This window comes from Labrus mixtus, chromosome 13 (genome assembly GCF_963584025.1).
Source record: "Labrus mixtus chromosome 13, fLabMix1.1, whole genome shotgun sequence".
NCBI lineage: Eukaryota > Metazoa > Chordata > Actinopteri > Labriformes > Labridae > Labrus > Labrus mixtus.
Genome location: NC_083624.1, coordinates 9912602 through 9935948, shown reverse-complemented (window position 1 = coordinate 9935948; position 23347 = coordinate 9912602). Strand labels below are relative to the sequence as shown.

The 23347-nt window shown below is 44.1% G+C and overlaps 1 protein-coding gene and 1 long non-coding RNA gene across 4 annotated transcripts in view; one reads left to right on the top strand and one right to left on the bottom strand.

Annotated features, from left to right (window-relative positions):
- Positions 1 to 23347, top strand: part of LOC132986916 (uncharacterized) — a 138900-nt gene that overhangs the window by 21001 nt on the left and 94552 nt on the right. The window lies entirely within an intron of this gene.
- kdm6a (lysine (K)-specific demethylase 6A) overlaps positions 1 to 23347 on the bottom strand; it is a 39972-nt gene that overhangs the window by 11381 nt on the left and 5244 nt on the right. For 2 of the 3 annotated variants that reach the window (XM_061053612.1, XM_061053611.1), the window contains exons 5-12: positions 18650 to 18708; positions 13415 to 13535; positions 7752 to 7806; positions 7323 to 7357; positions 4974 to 5067; positions 1880 to 2006; positions 764 to 862; positions 248 to 467 (exon numbers count right to left, since the gene is read on the bottom strand). In XM_061053612.1, the coding sequence (XP_060909595.1) occupies positions 248 to 467; positions 764 to 862; positions 1880 to 2006; positions 4974 to 5067; positions 7323 to 7357; positions 7752 to 7806; positions 13415 to 13535; positions 18650 to 18708 (810 nt within the window). Of the gene's footprint in view, positions 1 to 247; positions 468 to 763; positions 863 to 1879; positions 2007 to 4973; positions 5068 to 7322; positions 7358 to 7751; positions 7807 to 10252; positions 10393 to 13414; positions 13536 to 18649; positions 18709 to 23347 lie in introns of those variants that run through there. The other variant, XM_061053613.1, reaches the window with a different exon arrangement.

Below are 23347 nucleotides of genomic sequence, written 5' to 3'. Positions count from 1 at the left end.
CAGAGATATAGAACAAAAACACAGAAATGTTTAATGCCATGAGGGAATGCTTTACAATTTCAAGTGAGGAAAATGTGTTTAAATCCACCAATATGAATTATTATTCATATCTGAGTGCTCACAAATCACTATGACAAAAAGCACATTTTAGAAAGCAAACAGATCTGGCATCAAACACAAACACAGAAATACTCCACAACGTCTGACACGCAGGATGTTTTTAAAAAGAGAAAGCTGAAGCGAGTACCTGCAGAAGTTTGATGCGTTGAGTGAGTGCCGCCGTGTTGAGGCAGGCCTTGCTGCGTGTAGCGTTGATGTAGCACTTGATGGCGTCGTGCGGCTGCCCGCAGGACTCGTACAACGTGCCCAGGTCCATCCAGGCGGCGGCGTGGCTGTTGTCCAGCTGAACGGCGCAGATGTAGGCCTGCAGGGCATCCATAGGCTGGTTCTGCTGCTGGTAGAGAACCCTGAGGGCGGGGAGAGAGAGAGAGAGAGAGACAGAGGGAGAGAGAGAGAGAGGGGGGAGAGACAGAGGTAGAGAGATAGAGAGAGGGGAGGTGCTTATCTTATCATGTTCCAGGATTTAGGTCTTCATCTAATCTGAGCAGGCCCAGGGACTCCCAGAGGACATACACCCCCCCTTTAATTATCTATCTATAGATCCTTTATCTCCCCCCTCTCCTCTCTTACTATCCCTCTCCCGATGTCCTCTGTCACATTGCATTTCAGGCCTCTGAATCTTTTTTTTTTTTTCTGTCCTTACCCTATGGAGCACCAGGTGTCAGCGCTGGCCTCCGACTTGTCGATGGACTGACGGTAAGAGATGAAGGCATCTTGCACCTTCCCAATACTGGAGTAGCACCTGGAGGAGAGGAGCATGGAGACAAAGGGGAGAAAGTTAAACATCCACCGGTCAGAAGTCACAATGTCTTCAAATCAGAATCGCTGACGACTTCATACTTCAGTTGTGTATCAGGTGGCCTTGCCACAAAAGGTGTTAGCAGCGGTCAAGCAAACATAGATTACAAAACATACCCATCGCCCCCGTTGTTGTTCATCTTTTAAAAAATGGAAATCAACCCCATTCAGTCCAGGGTAACACTAAAGATGGTGGGCTGCTTCACATTGACTCAGGCAGACTGTTGCAGCAGACAGTAAATGCACCACAGGAAAAACTAAAAGTTAAACGATCTAAATAAAGCGCTAAGGTTTTCCACCGAGTGTAAATTACATCTGGAGGAAATAATTGCAATTTTTAAAGTTTGGATTTCAAGGTCTTCTACAGCTTAACGTTGAGGTCTTTCTCGTCTGCTTCTTGATTTATACTTCTGCATTGAATCCTCGCCGTAGGTTTACGTAGACCTGTAACTACGCGTGTATGTAGCCTGACGTGCACCTCCTCAAAAATGTAACTTTCCATCCCAACAGTGGAGACCGCAAGCCCTATGATTGGTCCACCGGGTAGCATCGTATTTCCCACAACTTTAAAATCAATAATAACAGATCCTGCACGTCTATGTAGAATCTGTACTTAGAGATTAGCCTACTGCTAGTCAAACCAAGCTTAGCCAAGCTAACACCTGGGGGGTCAGCATGGACCCTCGGGGGGGGGGGGGGGGGGGGGGGGGGGGGTATACTTTATTTGCTCCAACGACTCCCAGTATCAGACAATCTAAACAACAAAGACAGCGGAGAATGTCAGCACCTCCTTCAATCAAAGTTTATCTCAACCCGACAACAAGCTCATGTCGCTAGCTAGACCGCTATCACAGCACACTGACAAGATGACTGAAACAAACAGGCTAATCAACACGCCTCAGGGTCTGCCAGGTCAGAGGTCAGGCCTGGGAAAACACTCCTACACCTGTGTTTGTCTTACCTGCCGAGGAAATACCAGGACTGGCCGGAGTTTGGGTCTGCTTCTAGAGACTTCTGCAGACACTGGATGGCATAGCTGTCCTTGGTGCCTTTATCCCCGAGCTGCTCCACCGTGTGATGCATCCAGCCTGGAGGACACAAGATCAGAGGGAGCCTTTGAGATTCAGATTTAAAAAAAAAAAAAAAATGTGTGTAGCTTTTACGTGCAGCCAGCGCGAGTGAAGTACCTGTAATGCAAAAAACTGAAGGGGTGACACACTCATACTGGATGATGTGCAAACGCATTTGACTGATAAACAAATGGTTTGAAAAAGAGAAGTGGCAGGCAGAGTGGGGGAGGGGCTTTCCTCTCTCACACACACACGCTTCAAAAAAGGTCTTGTACAAGCTGATGCAATCTCAAACAGAAAGACTTCCTCTCCTATACACCTGTGTGAAGCTCCACAGGTGACCATGGCAACCTCAACAGGCTGGACTGGGAATGGATTTTACAACCTGGGGAGTGTGTGTGTGTGTGTGTGTGTGTGTGTGTGTGTGTGTGGAGGGGGAGGGGGAGGCTGACTACATAATGGAAATCTGTTTGCCTTTGTACAGAAAAAAAAAAGAAAAACCTCTGACAAGGTTTTCATCTAATAACGCAGCATCCTGTCACTTCCACAGCGGTTATCTTCGAGCTTTTTCAGCACATTTGACACATTTCTCCTTTATTTTAACACACTGATGATGAAAGCCGACTACAGGGAAAAAAAGAAGTAAAAAGGGTTGTTTAGATTCTATGGATCTCTGATTGCAGACGCCCTAAGCTGACATGCATCCGGACATTTTATTCACACTATTTTCCTTTTTGTTTTCTCGAGAGCTCGGCGTATCTCTCTCGTATCCACAAAGTTGCAAAAAGCAGAAAACAAACAGAGCAACAGGTTTAGCTTAGAACATTAGTGGTCTAGCTTGTCATGTCTTGGTGTAGCCTGTCACAGCAAGCAGCGTATTATTCTGTTTCCTAGATCACCAAAAACTTCTCAGAGTATCACAAGGAAACAAGCTTTGTTATCTGGAGAACATAGTTCAAACTATTCTGTTAAAATGGGAAAAAAATTAATGATTTTTATCTTGAGGTGATCAGAAAACGAGACCAGATTTCAAGGAAATCAACTAGAATTCACTAAAGCCTGACCCACCCTGAAAGGATATTTAAAATACTTTTCAACATAAAGAGAGAAAACGCCTGAACATGAGGACCAATAATCTTCATAGATTCTACAAGTTTGAGTAGTCCTGACTCTCCAAACTGAGAATCTCTGCACATCTCTCACGGGTCAAGAAGTTAAAACTCTGGATACAGATGTGGAGAGATGTTGGGAACATGGTCTCGAACATGTTTCAGAGCGAGCTGGATGGAGAGTCAAAGTCGCTCTGCTGCAGTTGTCGTTCTTCCTCCTTCATTCTGCTCGCTTTACATGACAAAACACAGAGGGAGTGTTTGTCTGTCCTCATGGTTCCTCAACACACACATACACACACAACAGGAGATCAGACCATCAATATTGAACATGTTTAAGATTTAATCAGGGCGGCCCCTGACGTTACCGAGCAGATCGGATCACACTTCACACACCACAAGAACAACCGACAACATCATCTTCACAACCATCCAAAAAAAAAATCTGGGCTTTGCTGAGGATCTTCACATGAGGAATCGGGCTGCATGTCTGCTTCAGGTTACTGTATTCTACACCACCTTATCAGAATCAGAATTAAATGTGGTTATGAGGCTTCTGACCAGTACACCAGTTCATGCATGGATCTGATACCATAAGCAATCAGGCTCCAGAAGAAATCAACTGGTTTGAGGAAAGTTACCATGTGGCAGTAAAGAAGGATGAGAGCGTGTGGAAGGAGAAAACAGGACCAAAACATCTCTTAGAAAAAGCAATCATCAGCTTTACTGAAAACACAGAAATACAATAAATAGAAGAGCAGCGAGCCCCAGGCAAAGTGTCCAACATGTAAAGATCCTTTGTTGAAATAAATCCTTCTCTGACTGAGACAATCAAAAAGGACAAGAAGGTGTCCACCTCTTAGTAAGCTAATGTGGATTTGCTAAAGAGGAAGTTCTGTGCCGGAGTTTACATTCAGTCTCACACCACACTGAGGTTGTTAAGACGATACAATCTCTGGTATCTTATCGACAGACAGAATCAAAACGTACCAAAGCTTTGAACACGCGTTCAGATTTTCTCTCCGATTTTAACCAAAAACGCTGCAGCAAGACAGAGACAGCAGCGGGGTCTGCTCAAAGTCACAGGTCAGCATATACGGACGTTTCTGAAGTCTGTTTGGACTCTCAGAGGAGCCAAAAGTTGTCTTTATTTCTCTTCTAATCAGATAAAGACGAGGAGGAGATGCTCTCTCAAATGAAATCTTATTTGTGCAAACTCAGACATCATGCATGAGTTTGCCTGCAGCTTCTGGAAATTAAAAAACAGTGGGTTTTTTTTTTTGTGTTGCTTTTGTTCTATTTTGACTTGCTCCACATGTAGTTTAAACTTCTGCTAGCTTGACACCTGTCAGCCTTCTACAAACATCATGAAACGACGAGCTAGATTCATAAATATATTTCTATAAATACCAAATTCAGGAGCAATAATGAGAAAACACAAATATGTCTCCACTCTCTCTTTTTTCATTTTGCCAATTCTTATCTTCACTCGGGAATAACTCAAAACAAACTCCTCAAAACGCCTGTGAAGGAACTCGGACAAAGTCAACGACCCAACATCATTTTTGCATCCGAGTGCACGTGTGGGTCTGCACCCTGAGGAGGGGGGGAAGGGAAGGTTAGAAAACAAAGCTCAGCGGCAGCACTCACTCACTCACTCACTCCAGCACTTTTTGAAAAACCAGGTAGAGAGAAGCTGGAAAACTTGGAATAGAATTTTAAGAAGTCTCAATGCACACAGCAGAATGCAAACCATGTCTAACAGTACCCAGGTGTTCTGCATGGCGAGCGTACAAAGTGGTTACATGACGCAAAGTGTCAAACATGCAGGAAGCTCTCAGCCGGTAATCTGTCATGAGGGAAGGAGGACACTCACCAAGTTGTTGCAGAGTGGTGGCCTTCACCTGTGCAGGAAGATTTTCTGTCTGGAGCAGACTTTCATACGCTTCTTTCGCCGCTCGGTATTTCTTCTGCAGACAGACGAGTGAGAGAGAGAGAGAGCGAGACAGAGGGGTTGTTTGAGCCAGACAGGAGGGTCACTGTGTTTTATGGTTACAACTGCACGGACACAAAGAGTCTTAAGACCTCCTCACACTCATAATGACCGGGCAGTCACACACACACACACACACACACGGGGGAGGGTCAGCGAGGAGGAGGACAGGCCAGACTCAACACGTCTGGAAGCTTTAAGTGTGTGTGTGTGTGTGTCTGTGCGTCTCCTGCACCGCACACTTTGTGTTTGAGGGAAACCTGAGCCGCTCTGAGGTAAGTGCTGTTTGTTTTAACTTGCCGACCTTTTTAACCTCGAGTCTGAATCCGTTTTCAGGAGGTCAAATATTCTCTTATCAGCTCGCACCGACCCGCCCCCATCTCTGCAGACCCTAAAGCTCTGAATGTCCACACACACACACACACACACTCTCTGTCTGGTCCTGGACTCTTCCTGTCTCACACAATAAAGACACCTCCGGGTAAACACTGACACTCGGGGCACATAAACGAGAGAAGCTCTGAGTGGTTCCTTCCTGCTCAGACTAATGACGCTCATCGAGACAGACCCGGCTCATACATCAGAATCAATTCCAAGTACGCCATTTCACACGAGAACCCACTGAAAGCAAGGTCTTCATAATATTCAATACTTTGATACCACATGTTTTAAAACCATAGAACCCACGTTCTTTATGGGGCTTTTTTTTATGCTTTGACAGTGGACAGAGTCAGAAAACGGGTAAGGAGAGAGAGAGAGAGAGAGAGAGAGAGAGAGAGAGGGGGGAATGACATGCGGAAAAGGAGCCACATGTGGGATTTGAACTCCGTACATGGGGCACGCGCACATACCACTAGGCTACTGACACCCCCAATCTCCATTACGTTAATGATCGATAGAATCAAAAAGTTCCAAAGATTTAAAGTATTAAAGTATTAAATTATCAAGATTTAAGTAAGTACATCTTAAGTATTTCGTTACTTCGTTACCAAGGCGACAGAGTCAAGTCCAAGAAGGACTTGAGCTTGTATATTTATTTTCTAGTCTTCTGACTACTCAGAACTAACTAAGTGCTTTTACTCCGCAGGTCACACCAACACATTAACACACTGATGGTAGAGGCTGCTGATGTTAAGTAACTAATCCATTCCAGGGTTTGACATTAAGTTAAATTTGCAAATGGCCCTCCGGGCCACTGGTTTTCAAAGACCAATGGCCCAACCATTGTAACCGCTGGCACAGGAACGTTACTTTTGATTCAAAGAATACATCAATTTAGGCTACTCTTGAACCATTCTGACGCAAAAGTAAATTACAACTTTTATTTCATTAATTGAGCTCTAGTTATAAAAATATTGTGTATTTTTCTAATATTTATGAGCTGATGTTTAATCACCATACTTGTAACTGTAAGAGTCTACTTAATCTGACTGATATTGATATGAGGCTGTGATAGAGATGGAATTGTTATGATCACCTTTCTCTCCTTCTTTCTTCTCTGTGAGAAACTCTTCATCCTTAGATCTTTACTTTAGGAGCTCTCTTAAGGGCTAAGATGTGTTGCAGCTCCAGCTCCAGCTGTCTGTCACTGTGGCTGAAACTTTTCTCCATTCTGTTTTCGTCATGCCCTGCTGACACTCTCGACTCTTCCAGTGATTTGTTCCCTTTGAATGCTGATTTTAGCTCGGCTTTTGTCGGGATCTGATGGTTTTTTTACCAAACATGTTTTTTTTAGCGCTAAAATCTGTGTGCGAGTGGACAATTCAAGAGTAGCAAGCGCGCTCGCGGGAGTGACAGCAGTGAAGCCGTCTGCTGCCTTTCAACTGTGACAAACATGCGCGAGCACGAGCGCTTCATACATTCATGCTGTAGCAGTTATAAGCGCAACGTCTTTAAAATAATTACAGACAAAACACCGGTATGACAGGATAGCGCTGTGAAATTGAGAACGTGTTACTGTCTATTTTTTTTTTCAGGCAGTATTTTACAGCTGAACGTGCAATCAGCTGGCCCGGACTCTATTAATCATTCACCCGGGCCAGCGGGCCAGTTATAATGACGAGCCCGGCATTCATACAACGCTCAACTTGGGGGTAAGTGTCTTGCTCAATGACACATCGGACATGTTGCTGCAGGAGCTGGGGATCGAACCCTGGACCCTCCGGTTGAGAGACAACCAACACTACCAATTGACTGCAATTGGAAAAAAAAAACCAGTAATTTCTTTCTTACCTGGATCTCATACAAATGAGCGATGTGGAACTGGACTGTGGAGACAGAGAAGAGGAAGAATAATCACTCGTTTATATTTGTATTATTTTCCTCAAGACTTCATCGTGTACAGCCTGCAGACAGTATGGAGCACAGATTGGAGGCTGTGTGTGTGTGTGTGTGTGTGTGTGTGTGTGTGTGGGGGGGGGGGGGGGTTGTTCATGGGTAAGCTCTTCATCCCTGTATCGTCTCCTTGGAAACAGCGGTCAGAGGCAGAATCAGCAGGGAGACGGCAGCAGAGAGGAGGAAGTGCTCTGTAGGAATATTCCCCCGGCCTTTCAATATGTGCTATCTGCCACCGACAGGCTGCGGCATCTCATCCAATACAACAACACACAGCAGCAGCACATGGCCTTGACTTATTCTAAGAATAATAATTATCATACTTACTTTCAGCTTTGGACAAAGTGCAGAGGTTGGAGTCGATCACAGCCAGCTGAAAATGCTGCAGAGACAGAAAAAAAGATGCATTTAAACGATCAGCATAATCACATTACTCTTCATGACGATGTAAAACATGAAGCATCGGACCAAAAGAAACAACAGACAGTAGATGGTAGTTTGCACAACTCTATGTTTTATGGAAACTTAGTTATTTCTGCAACAGGAGGCTGACTCTTCATTCACTTGTTTCTAATGTCTTGAAATTACAATCTTGTCCTCTATCGCCATCTGCTAATATTTGCCTCTGAGGGCGGATGCAAATCTCTCTGTAATTCTGGAGAAGTCAGCAGGTATTGTTTAGACGACTTCCAGCAAACACTTCCTTTTCTGCAACGTGGACGCGTCAAATCTTGGTCCATTAAATCCCGGAGTATCGCCCACTCTTCTGTTCAGTCTCAGTTCAACAGTAGAGTAACCGTTACAGAGCGGCTTTACTCGGGCTCACCTTCAGTGGTACACGTCCAAGAAAGAAACCGATTTTCTTGTTGTTAAATGCACTTTTCTGCAGATATCTTAGAGACAAATAAATCAGCAATAGAATACCGCAGAGGGTAATGTTAAAGCTCTAAAAAGGTTCAGCCTGTTGTTTGCAGTCCACACTGACTTTTTTTTCCCTGCAATCACCAAAGTTTGCTGATACCAACTTGGTCATTACAGCTCAGACTACAACAACGGAAACAAGAACACTACCCAGGCTGCAAACTGGCTGCAATCTGTACACAAGACCCTTGTGTACAGATTTGAAATTGACATGTTGAATCTGTAAACAGATATTACAGTAAGGGTGATGCACAACGGGTTGACAACACATAGACAATGACCTTGCAGCTTTGTTATCAAGATGTATGAAACCCATTGAATAGTTACAACACTCGAATTTTGGTTCAGCTTTCCCGGTTCCTCACAGCAACAGAAATCTTTCAGGATTAAACCTCAGTGACAGTTTTGCTGTCTATAAAAGTTATCTTCCAGGACCTGCTGTGCAGACGTAACACAGTAGTAACCCAGCATGCGAACAAAGTTGTGAGAAGAGGATGATTGCGGACCGCAGCAAGTAATAGTTTAGAGTCAAATTTTCAGGTCTTTATTTGCAAAACATGACATGAACAAATGTCCCTTTAGTTTAGGTTGCACAGATTCTGGAAATATAAAGAATTTGTAAATGTTTCAAGATTTGCATCAAATATACAAATGAATGCATTGATGCATCGTACCTGTTACAGAGTTTTAAGGGTTTTAAGGGACACTGTGATTCTCCTCCAGAGAGTATTCGCTGCACTGAAGCTCCAACAGATCCTCAAACCATGAATGAACCCTGCTGACTGTAACACGAGAGGCCACTGAAAGCCGGAGGGGCTGAACTGTAGATGTTCCCTGTCTGAAACAGTCAGCCTGCTCCACCTCCATCCTCTACAACCAGGAGTCCTGAACATCTGACACACACATCCTGAAGTCACAAAGGCCTCCTACTTCATCACCTGGTGATCTGAAGACGGCGTTAACGTGGGAGGCAGGCGTCTGCAGAGGCTTGTCAAGGCGTGGCACGCTACCAGCCAATATCTCCATCAGAGTCAGTGAACTGATCAGGCCACGAGGTGCATCAAAGCTGCAGAGAGATGTCTCCCTTCCTCTGGCTTTCTGTCCCCTCGGGGCTTCCATACACCTCTATGACAGCCCTCTAATGCTGACATGGTTAGCCAAAATGATGTTGACCTTATATTGAAATAAAGCTGTGTGTGGTGTGGCGCTCCAGGGGGTCAGAAATGAGCACACAGACTCCCACAAGCAAGTGAGAACATTAACTCTAGCAGAGACGGCCGATCCTGTAAACGTGCAAACAGGCAGCTCTCATGCACCCATGGGTGGCTTCAAGGTGACAGGTAGCATTGCACCACGCTACAATGCAGTCAAAAACACAGCTGCATGCATTTATTTTAAAAAAGGAGCCGGCAGTGTCTCTTATCTGGGTCAGAACAAAAAAAAAGTGCACGTGAGATCCTGCAGAAACCAGGAACTGCACACGAGTAAGAAGCGCGCACACACACACACACACACACACACAGACACAGGCAGAGGAGAGTAAGAACAGACTGTACTGCTGCTCCTCTGGTGGTGGATTTCTTAGAAGAAGAAGGAGAGGAAAGGCAAATATATCAGTATCTGCCATCTGGAGCTTTGGGATTAAAAAGAAGAAGAAGCTGCAACCACAAACACGCTGAAAGCAGACGAGCAGCCTTGCAGCAGCCGGTCAATGTCAGTCAGATAAAAATCAAGAAGCGACCAGCTGGATGTGTCTCTGCGTGGTTCACCCTGGGGCCACCGGAGCGTCACACACTCACACGTGCACCCCCCCACACACACACACTCTGCTTTAAATACACTCCTTTTAAGCACATCTATCGGACACACTCATCAGCAGCACAACGTTTAGAGGATGTATGCGTTACCTAGACGGCTGGCACACCTCTCAGAAGCCCTCTGCATCCTCCCGAAAGGTCTCTCCCTGCGTCCCCTTCCTCCTTCTCTTTCACACTTGCTCCTCCAAACAGGCAGATAATGCAGCACGATTGTCAGCTCGCTATACCGCCTCCCTCCCCTCATGTCTCGCCTTCCCTCTCTCTCTGCTATCATTCTTACTCTCTCTCGCTCCCCCTCCTTCCTTGTGTCACTGATTACTATTCAGCAGACGGCTGCAGTGGAGAGTGCCGAGAACACACACACACACACACACACACACACACACACACACACACACACACACACACACACACACACACACACACACACACACACACACACACACACACACACACACACACACACACACACACACACACACACACACACACACACACACACACACACACACACACACACACACACACACACACACACACACACACACACACACACACACACACACACACACACACACACACACACACACACACACACACACACACACACACACACACACAACTCATCACCTTACCACTACACAATCAAACGTCTCCTCTTATTGGTTTAATGGGCAGCACCTTACTGAGGCTAGTTAGTATGGGAGTCACAAAGCACAACGTGGAAAAATAAAGAGGGTGCTGACACATGCCAAATATCAGTGGCTGTCTCCTAATGAGGAGACTCTACAGGCATCTCTTCATCAAGAGTCACGCTCAGTGTCCACAAAACATCACAAAAGTCGTTTTCACACACGCACTCCTGAACCTGTTGAGAAAACTTCACACAGACTTCCCCTGACACCTTCACCAGTGTCCTCTCAACACGCGTCCTTCAAAGTGGGCGTCACAGTGGGACCTTTTCCCGTTTGGTCAAGAAGGGACAGCGGGATCTCGGCAGGAGAGACATGACAGAAAACGCGCCAAGATGACGTTAAGATTTAAACTACTTTGTCTCGTGTAATTGGACGAATTTACAGTAAAATCAAATAGCGGTGAAATCCTACAGACGAGAAGAGAAGAAGCCGCTTCATTAACGACACACAGATGAAACCAGTCGCAGGATATCAACGTCATCAACCCCCCCTCCTTGATTTGTTTTACTGATTTGTTTTGTCCCTAACATGTACTGACTCTAACTGTCTTGCCATGTACATCACATCCTGGTAAATAAAATATATTATTGTTGATATTTGCAAAGCTACTGAGCTGCAGCCTGATTAAGAAACTGCCGGCTTTTTCATCACTTGATGCCTCTGAACCTCTTCCTCTATCCGCTGACGCTCTGAGGGAATAAAGAGGAAGCTCCCTGAAACCTGCATCCTTTCCAAAAGTCTCTACATCCTCTTCCTCTCCACAGACATCATCATCATCATCATGCTCTGCAGTCTTTTTTTCTAACAATTTCCTGTGTTTCCCATCTCCCGTTTCTTCCTCTCTTCTACCTTTATTCAATCTCCGCTGCTCCTTCAGTCGTCAACAGCCCCTCCCTGAAGATAACTGGGGCAGTCGTGTGTGTGTGTGTGTGTGTGTGTGTGTGTGTGTGTGTGTGTGTGTGTGTGTGTGTGTGTGTGTGTGTGTGTGTGTGTGTGTGTGTGTGTGTGTGTGTGTGTGTGTGTGTGTGTGTGTGTGTGTGTGTGTGATATCCTGGCACAGAGCCAGGATTAGAAGGGAGGGGTGAAGCCAAGACGGAGAGAGGACGTGCGGCACGTGCAGCATGCTGAGCTGCAGACTCCACCAGCAGAAACTCAAGACGTATAGAAGTGTGTCAGCACGTCATCTCCTGGACGGTACAAATGTAAAAGAGAAGACAAACTCCCGTGCACGGCCTGTGTCAGAGCTGCTGATGCTACAGCGTACTCCTTCAAACAGAGAGAATTAACAGACAGCTATGCAGTTCATGTCAAGCAATGCTCTGCAGCACGCTAAGGCATTGAGACACATCCTAAAGCCTCCTGTGACATAGCGTCTGGAGCAGCACAAAGCCCAGGATCAGATGTCCGCCCATCCCTGAGGGAAACCAGGACTGTCAAGACAACAACAGGTCCATAGGCTCCAATCAGAAAGCCCCTCATTACATGTAGGCTCACAGGTGTGAGGAGACAGGAGACGGGCTTTAGAGCAGACAGACGGGACAGACGATCCAGCAGCCTTTGTTAATCTGAGGACGAGGGCTGTCACGTCTGTAACGACTACACATCAGGCGACCTACACAGAGCGGCAGGAGTTCAAAATAATTCCACTGTATTCATGTTTTTATAACTCCCTGGACGAACAAGCAGTCTGTATATAAACTCCATTTCAGCAGGTCAGTTTAAAATGTAGCGCACCACGCTCTGGAGTTAGGTAAACTATTTGAAACATAAAGATGTGTCTGTACTCAACATGAGCATATTACTGCATCGTGTTCCCCTTTGTGTAAATGATTCCTCACCTTTACATCTGCAGTAAATATTGTTCATAAAAAAAACACTTCATGTGACTGAGAGCATCATGTCGGGTGTCAGCAGCATGTTCTCCCTGATAGATTACATCGCGCTGAAATGCTCCAAGACTTTGTTTCTACTTCTGCAGGAACCCTCCTCCTTTTTTACCGTTTCCACACCGCAGAAACTATTAACTATTTCAGTTCTCAGAACCTTGTTTCAGAGGAAACTTTTTAGCTCCTGCTTCAGAGTAGAGACCATGTGTAGTTCTCAGGGAACTCTGTAGTGTATAGTTCCTCTTCAAAAAGTCCCCAGAACTGTTTGGTCTGAAAACACCTTATGAGTGGAGATCATTTCATCCGTCCAATAATAGGAGTTTATATTTATATAATATATCAGCTGTAGATGAAGGCTGTAGGCTTTAGTGCGGTCTCCTCCGCCTCTTCTTTTGTTTTTCCACTAAAAGACCGAGGGCTGACAACGCCAGCGCCATTTTCAACTTTTTATCAGACATCATTCTCGATTAGTAGGCTACCTATAATACGAGGGGTGAACGACAGGTGGTTGGCCGTCGGCTGTAGTCTTTGCGGTGTGTTCAAGTGCAAGTTTTTGGACAAGACGCGAGGCGAGGACACAGGCCGCCTTCATTGCCACTCATTCTTAGCCGTCTGCCTGGTGTGCCAGGCCTTAACAGAAGCATCAGCTCACAGCCATCTTTGAGATTTACCTTTAAACTCGACTCGTAGTCTGTGTTGACTTTGAACATGAGGCCCAGTCTCAGGTGAATCTCTTTTGATCTTGAGAAGCCGGGGTCGATGTAAAGCACCTCCTGGAATGCCTTGATCGCCCTGGAAGACACAAGAAGACAAAATATATCTCATCAACATTTAAATCTAAACAACACTAGCTGCAAAATATGAAAAGGATGATGATGATGTCGTCATGGTGTGGCCCCATTCTTTCAGGATCAGATTGTGATTTTTTTTTAAATCAGCTGACTTAAGTGTCAGGTTTCAGTCCCGAGAGGTGAGTGAGATGTGACAGTAAGACTTGATCTTTAATGATGATAATGTGGCTGTTATTAAGGTTTGAGTGTAGCATGATACACTGAAATACATAGTTGTTCAAAAAGAAAATGTTTTTATTGCGACATGGCGATGTGTTTATTGCCATTATGCTGTAACAATAAAATGCCAATTTCTCGTGTAGCCCTACTTTTCAAAGACACCATGAATCTACAACACAGAGCGATGGGTCCAGTCAAACGGGCCTGTGTGGGTTATTTTTCTCACACACACACATCCTGTTAACTTGAGACACCAGCTGGAGGGTAGCTTCTTTCATTTCAGGATGAGAGTGTGACTGCACAATTCAAATCTAATGTTACTCCCACATACTTTAAAATAAGTCACGTGCTTTTTTTCAAACCATGATCTGCGTCTGGATCCTTCATTCAGATAATAGTGTGTAATCAGGGGCCTTTGCATTCACAGCTGGTATTGAAATTAGTTTTCGTTATTCTAATTCTGTTTGAACTGTGGGCGAGTCTCAATATGCAAAAGAGGTGGGCGAGGCCGGCTGACCTTAAAGTGAGAGGACCTGCTTGTTTCAAATTCAACCGGAAAAAAAAGGAAATCAAATGTAAGAATGTAGTTTCAAATATCTTTATTATACTGGTGCTAACGTTAGCTTCCCGTCTCAATGAACAATGACTTCACCGCCTCAAATCCCCGAGGTCTCGTTTCAGGGGTTTTAAGATGAAGAGCTTAGAACAATGCTATGATGTGCTTAAAAGTTTAACAGGAAGATCTGACATCATGTTCCCCAACGACCACCTGTCGCTCATTTACAGTCTGTGACTACGAGGCCTGATGTTAAAATGATGTCGTCTTCAGGTTAAGTATTATTGAAGGTCGATGTGTAGTATCGAGTACTACTTCCACTCGATGTCCCTGACGTGTCCTCCCCACGACCACCGCCGCCCTCATTCATGCACGGCCTGCTCTGTTGCCAACGACTGCTGTATTACGACACTGCCGCGTTTGCCTTTCATTGCATGTTTTATATTTCATGGCGATTTTTCCCCCTCACTATGAGCATCAAACGGAGGATGCTCCTCCTCCTTCTTTGTCTGGACGATGAACTTAATCATGATGACAGCCTCGCACTCACGGCTGAGATCAGACACGGAGCAAGAACCAGACCGATCTACAATATTAATCAGCTGGTTGAAACGAAGGCCGCCGGTAGCGTCAACACCGCACTACTGAAAAGTTACAAAGATTTTCAACTCAAAGCGCTCGGAGCGGCCGTGCAATAAAGACACAAGGTGATGCGCTTTTTCTCTGGGAGGTCGCCTGCTGCTGCAAACGCTCTCTACTCATAGGGAACACTTGAATAAAAAGACGCTAGCACTCGCTAGGTGGACACAGGCCCTAAGAGTCTCATACCATGCTTTATCCCACAGAGGCTCCTATTTAGAGCAATTCAAACACGATGATGAAAAATAGGAAAGTCGACAGCAAACAAATTGACCAGAAGAAGATCAAAGAGTTCGAGCATGGTTAGACATGTGACCAAACGAGACGCTGACATTTGTTGTTGTGTGTAAATCTGGCCCCCTTAACGCAGACTGGTGACCATGTGTGTCATTAGCTGGATTTAACTAACGGTGGAGTTTGACAACATTTCTTGTGATTATCTGCCGGGCGGTCTTCAGAGGTGGAGCGTTTGTTTGGCTGTCATGATTACAGCGATAACAATCCTCTACTCGTCTGTGAGCGGGATCAAAATAAACTGGAGTCTACAGAGACTGGAGCACAGGAACAAACACCAGTTTCCAAAATGAACCCACTCACTGTGTCGCTATCACAACAATGGCAACCGCGCGTCAGCACGAAGCCCCTCTCTCGATGGAAACAGCCGAGCTCTGAGCTCCGACAGAGTGCCCCACAAACACTCACACACACACACACACACACAATGAACTCAATGCCCCTGTTCCCTCCTCCCCGTCTCTCTGCCTCTTCCTCCTCGTTTATCTCATCCCTCTCTCCCCTCTGTGCTCAGCCTGCCCTCTCTCGCTGGCTGAGTCCACAGTGGATACTTGGAGAGCAGGATCGGTTTTGACACACAGCGTACGGCGGTCTGCAGCCAGACGATGAGCAAAGAGCAAAAAACAAAAAACAACAAACGCTCTCCTTCACAAAAGGCCATCAGAAGAAACAGCTGCACCTTTTAGCCCCAAATAGGCTGAGGCAATAACATAAAAACAAAATCTGAGCTTGGATTTTCTTTGCATGATAGGGTTTTTTTCACTTCACCAGAATTTCACACCACAGCAATATTAATAATAGTCCTGGGCACCAAATAGTGGAAACTTAGTTGTTTTTAAATTATCATGCTGTCTAAATAAATACGTTGGCAACTGTTCTGTACCGAAGCGTATTAGTGCACGAGTTCGCCTGCAAATACTGAAGGTTTCATTCCTTCAGAACGCGGGGTATCTAAAATATTGACTAACATTATTGCATCATCGTTTTAAGTTTCTGTTTTCCTGAGGGTGAAGCTGGTTTTCTTAAAACCAGGTTTCTTAAACGGCCGTGAAACAAACTAATATTCCGTTTTCTATGATCACAAACTCGTATTTTCAGGTCACATGGTTTGGGCACCCAGTCGCTCTGCTTTGACAGCTCAGCATCCTCGAGAGTCCAACATGGCCCCCTCCCCTTCCCTTCCCTTCCCTTCCCTCCCCTCCCCTCCCCCTTGAATTAATTCCCAGGCCTAAGAAACGGGGACACAGAAACTTGGCCGGGCGTCAAGGTCATGGCCGAGGTGGAGGGGCGGCAGCGAGGAACACGGAGCAGCAAAACAGCTTCATTAAGAAACAAAATGTTCAGTCCAATAGAGACTTTCTCATGAAACTTTTTCCTCTGGATGACGACTCAAAATGGATTTTTTTTATTTCAAATAGATTCCCCATTCACAAAACATCGTCCAAGGTGAAGATTCACCAGCAGCCAGTTTGAGCACAACAAACCCGTTGTTCGATCTCCTCTCGTTAAGATCACCTTTTAATTCTGCATGATTCATGTCTGACAGATGGAAACGTTTAAATGTAATCTTAACGACATTTAAATTATTTGACTTACTTTATTAATCCCCGAGGGGAAATTCTGATATAGCACTCTGTCATTGTGAGACATGCTGCTCACACAAACATTCGCATTAAAACACGGCATTCGGAGAATGAGACGGGCTGCTACACAGGGAGCACGCCAGAGCTGTTTTAGGGTTCAGTGCCTTGCTCAAGGGCACTTCGGCAGCACTCGGGAAGTGACCTGGCACCTCTCCAGCTACCAGACCAACTTTCATACTTTGGTCCCCCATCAGGACTCAAACCAAAGTTCCTACAGACTGAGCTACTGCCGCCCCAAATGATGAACAAATTAGAGTTAGCTAATGTTAGAATGTGTGATTTTTGTGTGTGTAATTTGCCTCCATGAGACACAGGGTCCACAGCTCTGCTATAATGAACAGATCAATGCTTATATTATATCACAGAACTTTGAGAACTCAGGGGCCTACGTTTAGAATCGAGTGTCGTCTTTTTGCAGCCTGCAGGTTCACCTGCTCAGCGTATGTTGCTCAGTCATGCAGCTCATTCCTTCCTCGTTTGTTTAACTTGTGAGCAACATCAGAGCACTCAGTCTGTATCTCACAAATACATCGTCTGCATCATGGAAAAACTGTCACTGATGAACATGTATCGTCATAACTGTTCGTTAATCATTCATTACTTTAGCTGTATTAAATGAAAGTAAAGTGTATTTATACAACATATTTAAACACAGCCTAAGCCGACAAAGTGCTATACAACACTCTGCTCCAATGTCTGCATGTGATCAGCTCTACACCACGGCAAGGGATGCAAGAATTAAATTTGTTGCCAACACTTTTATTAATTGATTTTATTGATTTGTTGCTGCAGCCCCTTTAGCAGCTTCTTAGTGTACAGCAGGCTGGAGTAGATCCTGATATAAGCAGCCCTCTTGTGAATCAAGTTGTGAGATATTGAAAGATTCACACCCAGGGTCCAAAAATAACACTTGCCAAGCGCCAAATGTGGGTAGATTTTCCGTTTGGCGAGTAAACTATGTACAGCTATTGGCCACTTGGCGGGTAAATGTTTACACTAAACAGTCATGTTTAAAAAGGATTAATAAGTTGCATTTGATGTAGCTGCAGCTACTTTCCCCCCTCTCCTCCTCTGTCTGCAGACGGAGCATCATGGGGGCACGCCGAGACACACCAAAATATATTCCTGCACAAACGCACACACTAGAACGCCAGCCACAGTGCACATCTGTTTACCTCTAGTGCAACTGTGCAACAGAACAGTTTATCCTTGATTCATATGGACAGAGTTCAATTAATGTAATGTAACTAATGTGTATGTGTATAATGAAAACACATCATTTTGGCCTGAAAAAAATAAGCTTGGTTTGGGAATTGGCCGCTGAGTCAATAAGGTAATTTCAGACCCTTCCCACACCCCTATTGACTACGGTCAAAAATGTTTACATAAAGTTAAAATATCACAGCCAGTATCTGACACCTGAAGCCATCCAGTGCTTCCTGCACTGTTTATCAAACAAATCTCACCTCTTGGTATATGGATGTCATAAAGGGACCTGAACACACCAAGCTTATAACCTTGAAATAAATCTATTTTAACACTCGGTGTTCTCGTGCTGAGGTTGGTTAAATTGTTGGTAATCCCAACTCTGAACCTATGAAGATAAAATATATCAATGTTCATATCCTACTCAAGGTAAGAAAGCAAAGACACAAGCCAAAATGAAAAGAAAAGAAGCTCTCTTTAACCAGCTTGTTCTAAAATCGATGAGTAACCACAATCTTTTTAAAAACACTTTGACAGAAACACTTAAAAAACACTTACCACTGAAATGCGTTGTAATGGAAGTAAACCATCCCGAGGCCGTATAAAAAGGCAGCATTCTGTGGACAAACAGGGTCGGAAAATAGTTTAACATCAGCAGAAAAGTTCTTCAGAACACTTTTGTTATTACAGTCCGACGCAAGAGAGTTATCATCTTTAAAGCTGAAATTTTACATCAAGTGAAATAGGGAGGAGCAGGAAGTTTGACCAGTAAGTTAAAAGACTGATCAAAGACATCAAGCTGCATGACATCATTAAGATTGTCAAGTGGCTGAGACAACATGGAATCAAAATCAAAACCGATGAGTCATCAAAAAATTCACCCCCTGTACAGTGCGTGCTGATCGAGACATGAGCTAATCAGTCCTATTTGTTTTTTTGAACCAGGCTGTAAACATGTTAATCTCTGCTGTAAAAAGAGGATTTTTTAGAATGGGTGTGTATGTGACTTCCTGTGCTTCTGCAGCCAGTCTCTAGTGGACACTCAAGGAACTGCAGGAATTTGCACTTCCGCATCTTCATTTTCAAAACTGGAGGTTGCCGCTTAACTAACGTCAACTGACCACTCATATGAAGTGATTACACACCTTACAGGCAGTATAAGATAGACAGTTCAGGTATTTTAATTTCCCTTCTCAAAGTTAGTTTTTAATCTGACAGTTTCGCTTTTATTTGTGGGGGAAAGTTTAGAGCTTCAACATTTAAATTCAGATGTCTTCTACCTTTTTCTTAATCCAGGACTAGGGCTGTAACTTTTATTGGAATTCAAACATTCATTCAAACCCGGGGGGAAAGTTCAACATTAATGAGCCGTTCGAATTCAAAATGTACAGTACATCAGTACATCAGGCTGTCTGAAGTAGTTTGCAGTTTGATCCAGCAGAGGCGCTCTCAGCATACCTTGACCAGACCTCAGTAAATGAAGTAGGTAATGTTGTGGCAAAAGAAACGAGGGCGCCATTCAGAAGACGCAAACTAACATGAGGGAGACTCCCCTCTCTGCAGACAGCAACAGGGTTAGATACTAACCCGCAACTCTCCAAGCTGGCTCGCAAATATTTGTGTACCAGGAACATCTGTGCGCTGTGACCAGGTGTTCTCGTCAGCGGGTACACTGAGAGTGGCACTCGATCCTGATCAAGTTAATAGACTTGTGTTTCTAGTGAATTATATTAAAAAATAAGTCGGTCCTTTCAGATTGTCAACAGGCAGTTGGTTGCTATGGTAAAATTAAGTAATGAAAACGTCTTGTGTCAGTGTGGTGGCTGGGGGTTCAAATGTGTTTGAACATTACTGAGGCCTGTCGTTGATTCGTTTAAAGTCTGTTTTATTGAAAAATTGACAGTCCTATCCATGACTGAGAGATGCTCATGTAGTTATTAAACACTCTGGAGAGGCCGGACAAGCTAATGTTTCATTAGAAATCACCATAATCTACTAATGGGTGGTCCAAAAAGTTGCCAGTTACATTTTAGTAAATCATCAACGTTGACTCACTGAGCATGAAACACTGGCCCTCACTTATCAAACGTACGTACAGCAGAAAAATGGGTGTACGGTCATTTCCACGCAAAGTTCAGCACTCCAATCTGGACGTGAGCAGAGGATACGCTCAAATCCCACGCCAGGTCTCAGCTTGTGTACGCATGTTTTCAGTGTGGACTTGCGGTGCAGCGAATCTGTCTGTGTTGGAGAATCATTAGATCATGTTATAACAGTGCTTTTTAAGACGGACAGATAGAGGTTCACAGATTTACTGTTAGGTAAGACATGGCCTCTAAAATGTATTTTATATTACGCTTCACCTCAAACGATCTCTGTAGGCTACATTGCTTTTTAGATAATCTGGAGCAGTGCGAGCTGTTGGGTGATTTCTTTTGTTGTGTGTTATATTTGATGAATGATTTTATGTTTGTTTAATCATAATAATTTACTTTACAGATTAAAGAGGTTGCTTTCAGTAATTACATGTTAAACGTTCATGCGCACAGGAATATCACTGCAGAAAATACTGAGACAAATTAAAACAGAAAAACTAAAAACAATTACTTTAAAGGACGGAAAAACTTCCAGAGGATACTAAATACAACTTTTAGCCTCTGAAATATTTAAGAATATAGAAGATCAACATTAGATCATAACTAATCGGTATGTCCGGAGACTTAAATAAAAAATACGCTGATGTGCCACATGCGTAATTGCGCACAGCAGACGCACTTAGGCCAGAGACTACATGTGACATAATAACAAATAAAGAAATCCGGGGGTTTTAAGACCCGCAACACTAGGCTACATTGTAGCGACTGTATGATCTGACCAGGTTTTTTAAAACTAAAAGTATAAAAATTTGATTATATTACAAAAATATAAATAAATATCACAGATGTTTAAATAAATTATTTAAAACTCTGCTGGAGTTTGGTTATCCACACCAACGCTGTTGAGATTTCCATGCAGGCGCATTTCTTCTGAAGAGCTTTAATCCTACATTTCAGGCTGCCAAACAACACAATGTCATTCCTCTTTACTTTTCTCTGTTATGATGTCACTCATGTCATATCTCGTTTCTCTTTTTTGCCGTATTACGTGTCTCCATGCCGTAAACTCTGGGGGTGAGGACAGCTGAGCCGTGAATTAGGGGCGTGGTATTTCAATGACGGTCGTTTCCAGCCGCCACACTTATCAACACCCGGTCATGTGTACACTGTGATCAGCCAGATACGCACGTTCATAGGTCCCACGTGGACCTGCCGTACGATGATTTCTACACCCATATCTGCGCTGGTTTCTACACCAGATTAATAAGTGAGTGCCACTGTGTTTAAATCTGGAATAACGGACACATCTTTTCTGACCTCAAAGTTTTTCCATTCCACTAACAGCCCCCCCGAGTCTGACCCCAGTCCATTATCTGCAGGACCCCGACTATGTCCATCTCTGCTGTCCAACACTGGAACACAGCAGAGGTTAGGACGCCACGCCCTCAGTCCACTGCGGAGACGTCTAATCCCGAGGAGCACAGAGCTGTCACATGTGATCACCATCCAGCTCTCAACACCTCTGTTTAATGGCCCCTCCAAACACTGAAACATCAAACCTCCGTAACTCCTCATCCTCACACAGAGCGAGAGAGAGGAGGGTGAGGGGTGGACGCCATCACATCACAGCTGATTGGACAATTTACATCCAGACTATGAGCATGAACTATAGGCTATGTAAGCGGTGGTAAAACAAATACATTGTGAACGTTTTAGTAGCGACATGTTGCCAACGTATTTGTGGAACATGGTCTGTGTGCATGAGTTTGCTTGAGCTTTTTGAAAATAAAAAACAAGAAATGACCCGATATCTGGGGTCTTCAATTTTAGCAGTGGTATTGAAACAGGAGTCGATGTCGTTTCATTTTTAGTATGTTATCAAAGTTCAAAACTCTGGTATCATGACAGCCCTGTAGCATCAGGGATGGAGACACAGTTCTATTTAGGGGCCTTTTTCTAAGCCTGAAAATCCTGTTTGAGTTTGAGTTGAGGGACAGTGATCCTCATCATGCCGCTGTCAGAGCACCCAAGCTTTGAATCAAGACCCGTTAGTTAAAAACAGTAATGCAATGTTGAAATCACCAGGATAAAGACGAGTGAATTCACTTCACGGGATGACATAATTTACATTATGATGTGCTCACGGTCAGGTCAGTGAAATGACGATTAGGTAAAGCTAAATAGACGTCACCATGATGTGTTCAAAATGTTATTCACATTTATTTAAATTTCTACACTTCAGTTTCAAAGATTTAATTTGAAAACCTAACAGCTGTTGCTGCTTCCTGTTTATATGTGCAGCCAGCACAAAGTTCAGACACCCAAGCTCTAATCCGTTTATAATACAACATGAAAGTGTAGAGTACTGATGCCAAGATTTTTATAAACAAAGATTTAAATATATTAAACTCGAGCGTTTAGAAGTCTCGAGATTTGTTTCAATACAAACAAAAGCCAACAATCAAACTCCTATCTGCATCATTCATTGAAGTACCACACAAACTAGGATGGTTGAAATAAAAAACACTATTCTAAAACAAAAGATGACCAACAACAATCTCTGTTGGTTTTTCTTCCCTTCTGTTTCATCGCCCAACAAACATGGTTGAATTTCCCCAACAACCTCAACCATCTGAACCACCAAACAGTGTTTTGGTCCCGTCCAATAAATAATTGTACGTTCGTGATGAAAACACTCAGCAGCTAACACAGAGACGAGATGATGTGACACCCGAAAATTAAGCACGTATTATTCACTGGTTCTCTGAAAAGGCCGAGCGCTGACGGTTTAGAGCTGCAGGCTGTGGACGCAGCTGCAGCTGTCTGGGTCTGCTGGTTACAGCTGAGGCTGAGGACATGGTGACTGCTCGGACGACAGCTGCTTCTGTGATCCACTGTATGACGCTATGGATGTAGCATATGTAGCTTTACTGTATTAACTCTTCACTGCTCTTATAGAAACTGGAGAGCATGCATGTGACATAGGACTGTGCTCTAACAATCGATACGATATCTCTAAGTACTTCTTGCAAAGACGGGAATCGATGCAGGTGTTACAGAATCGATATGGCCTCAGTGTTGATTGTCACATCACCTATGGTGCAGTACACAATAAAGCACATAGGTGGCAGTAGAAGCCAAACTACACGATGCGGCGCAT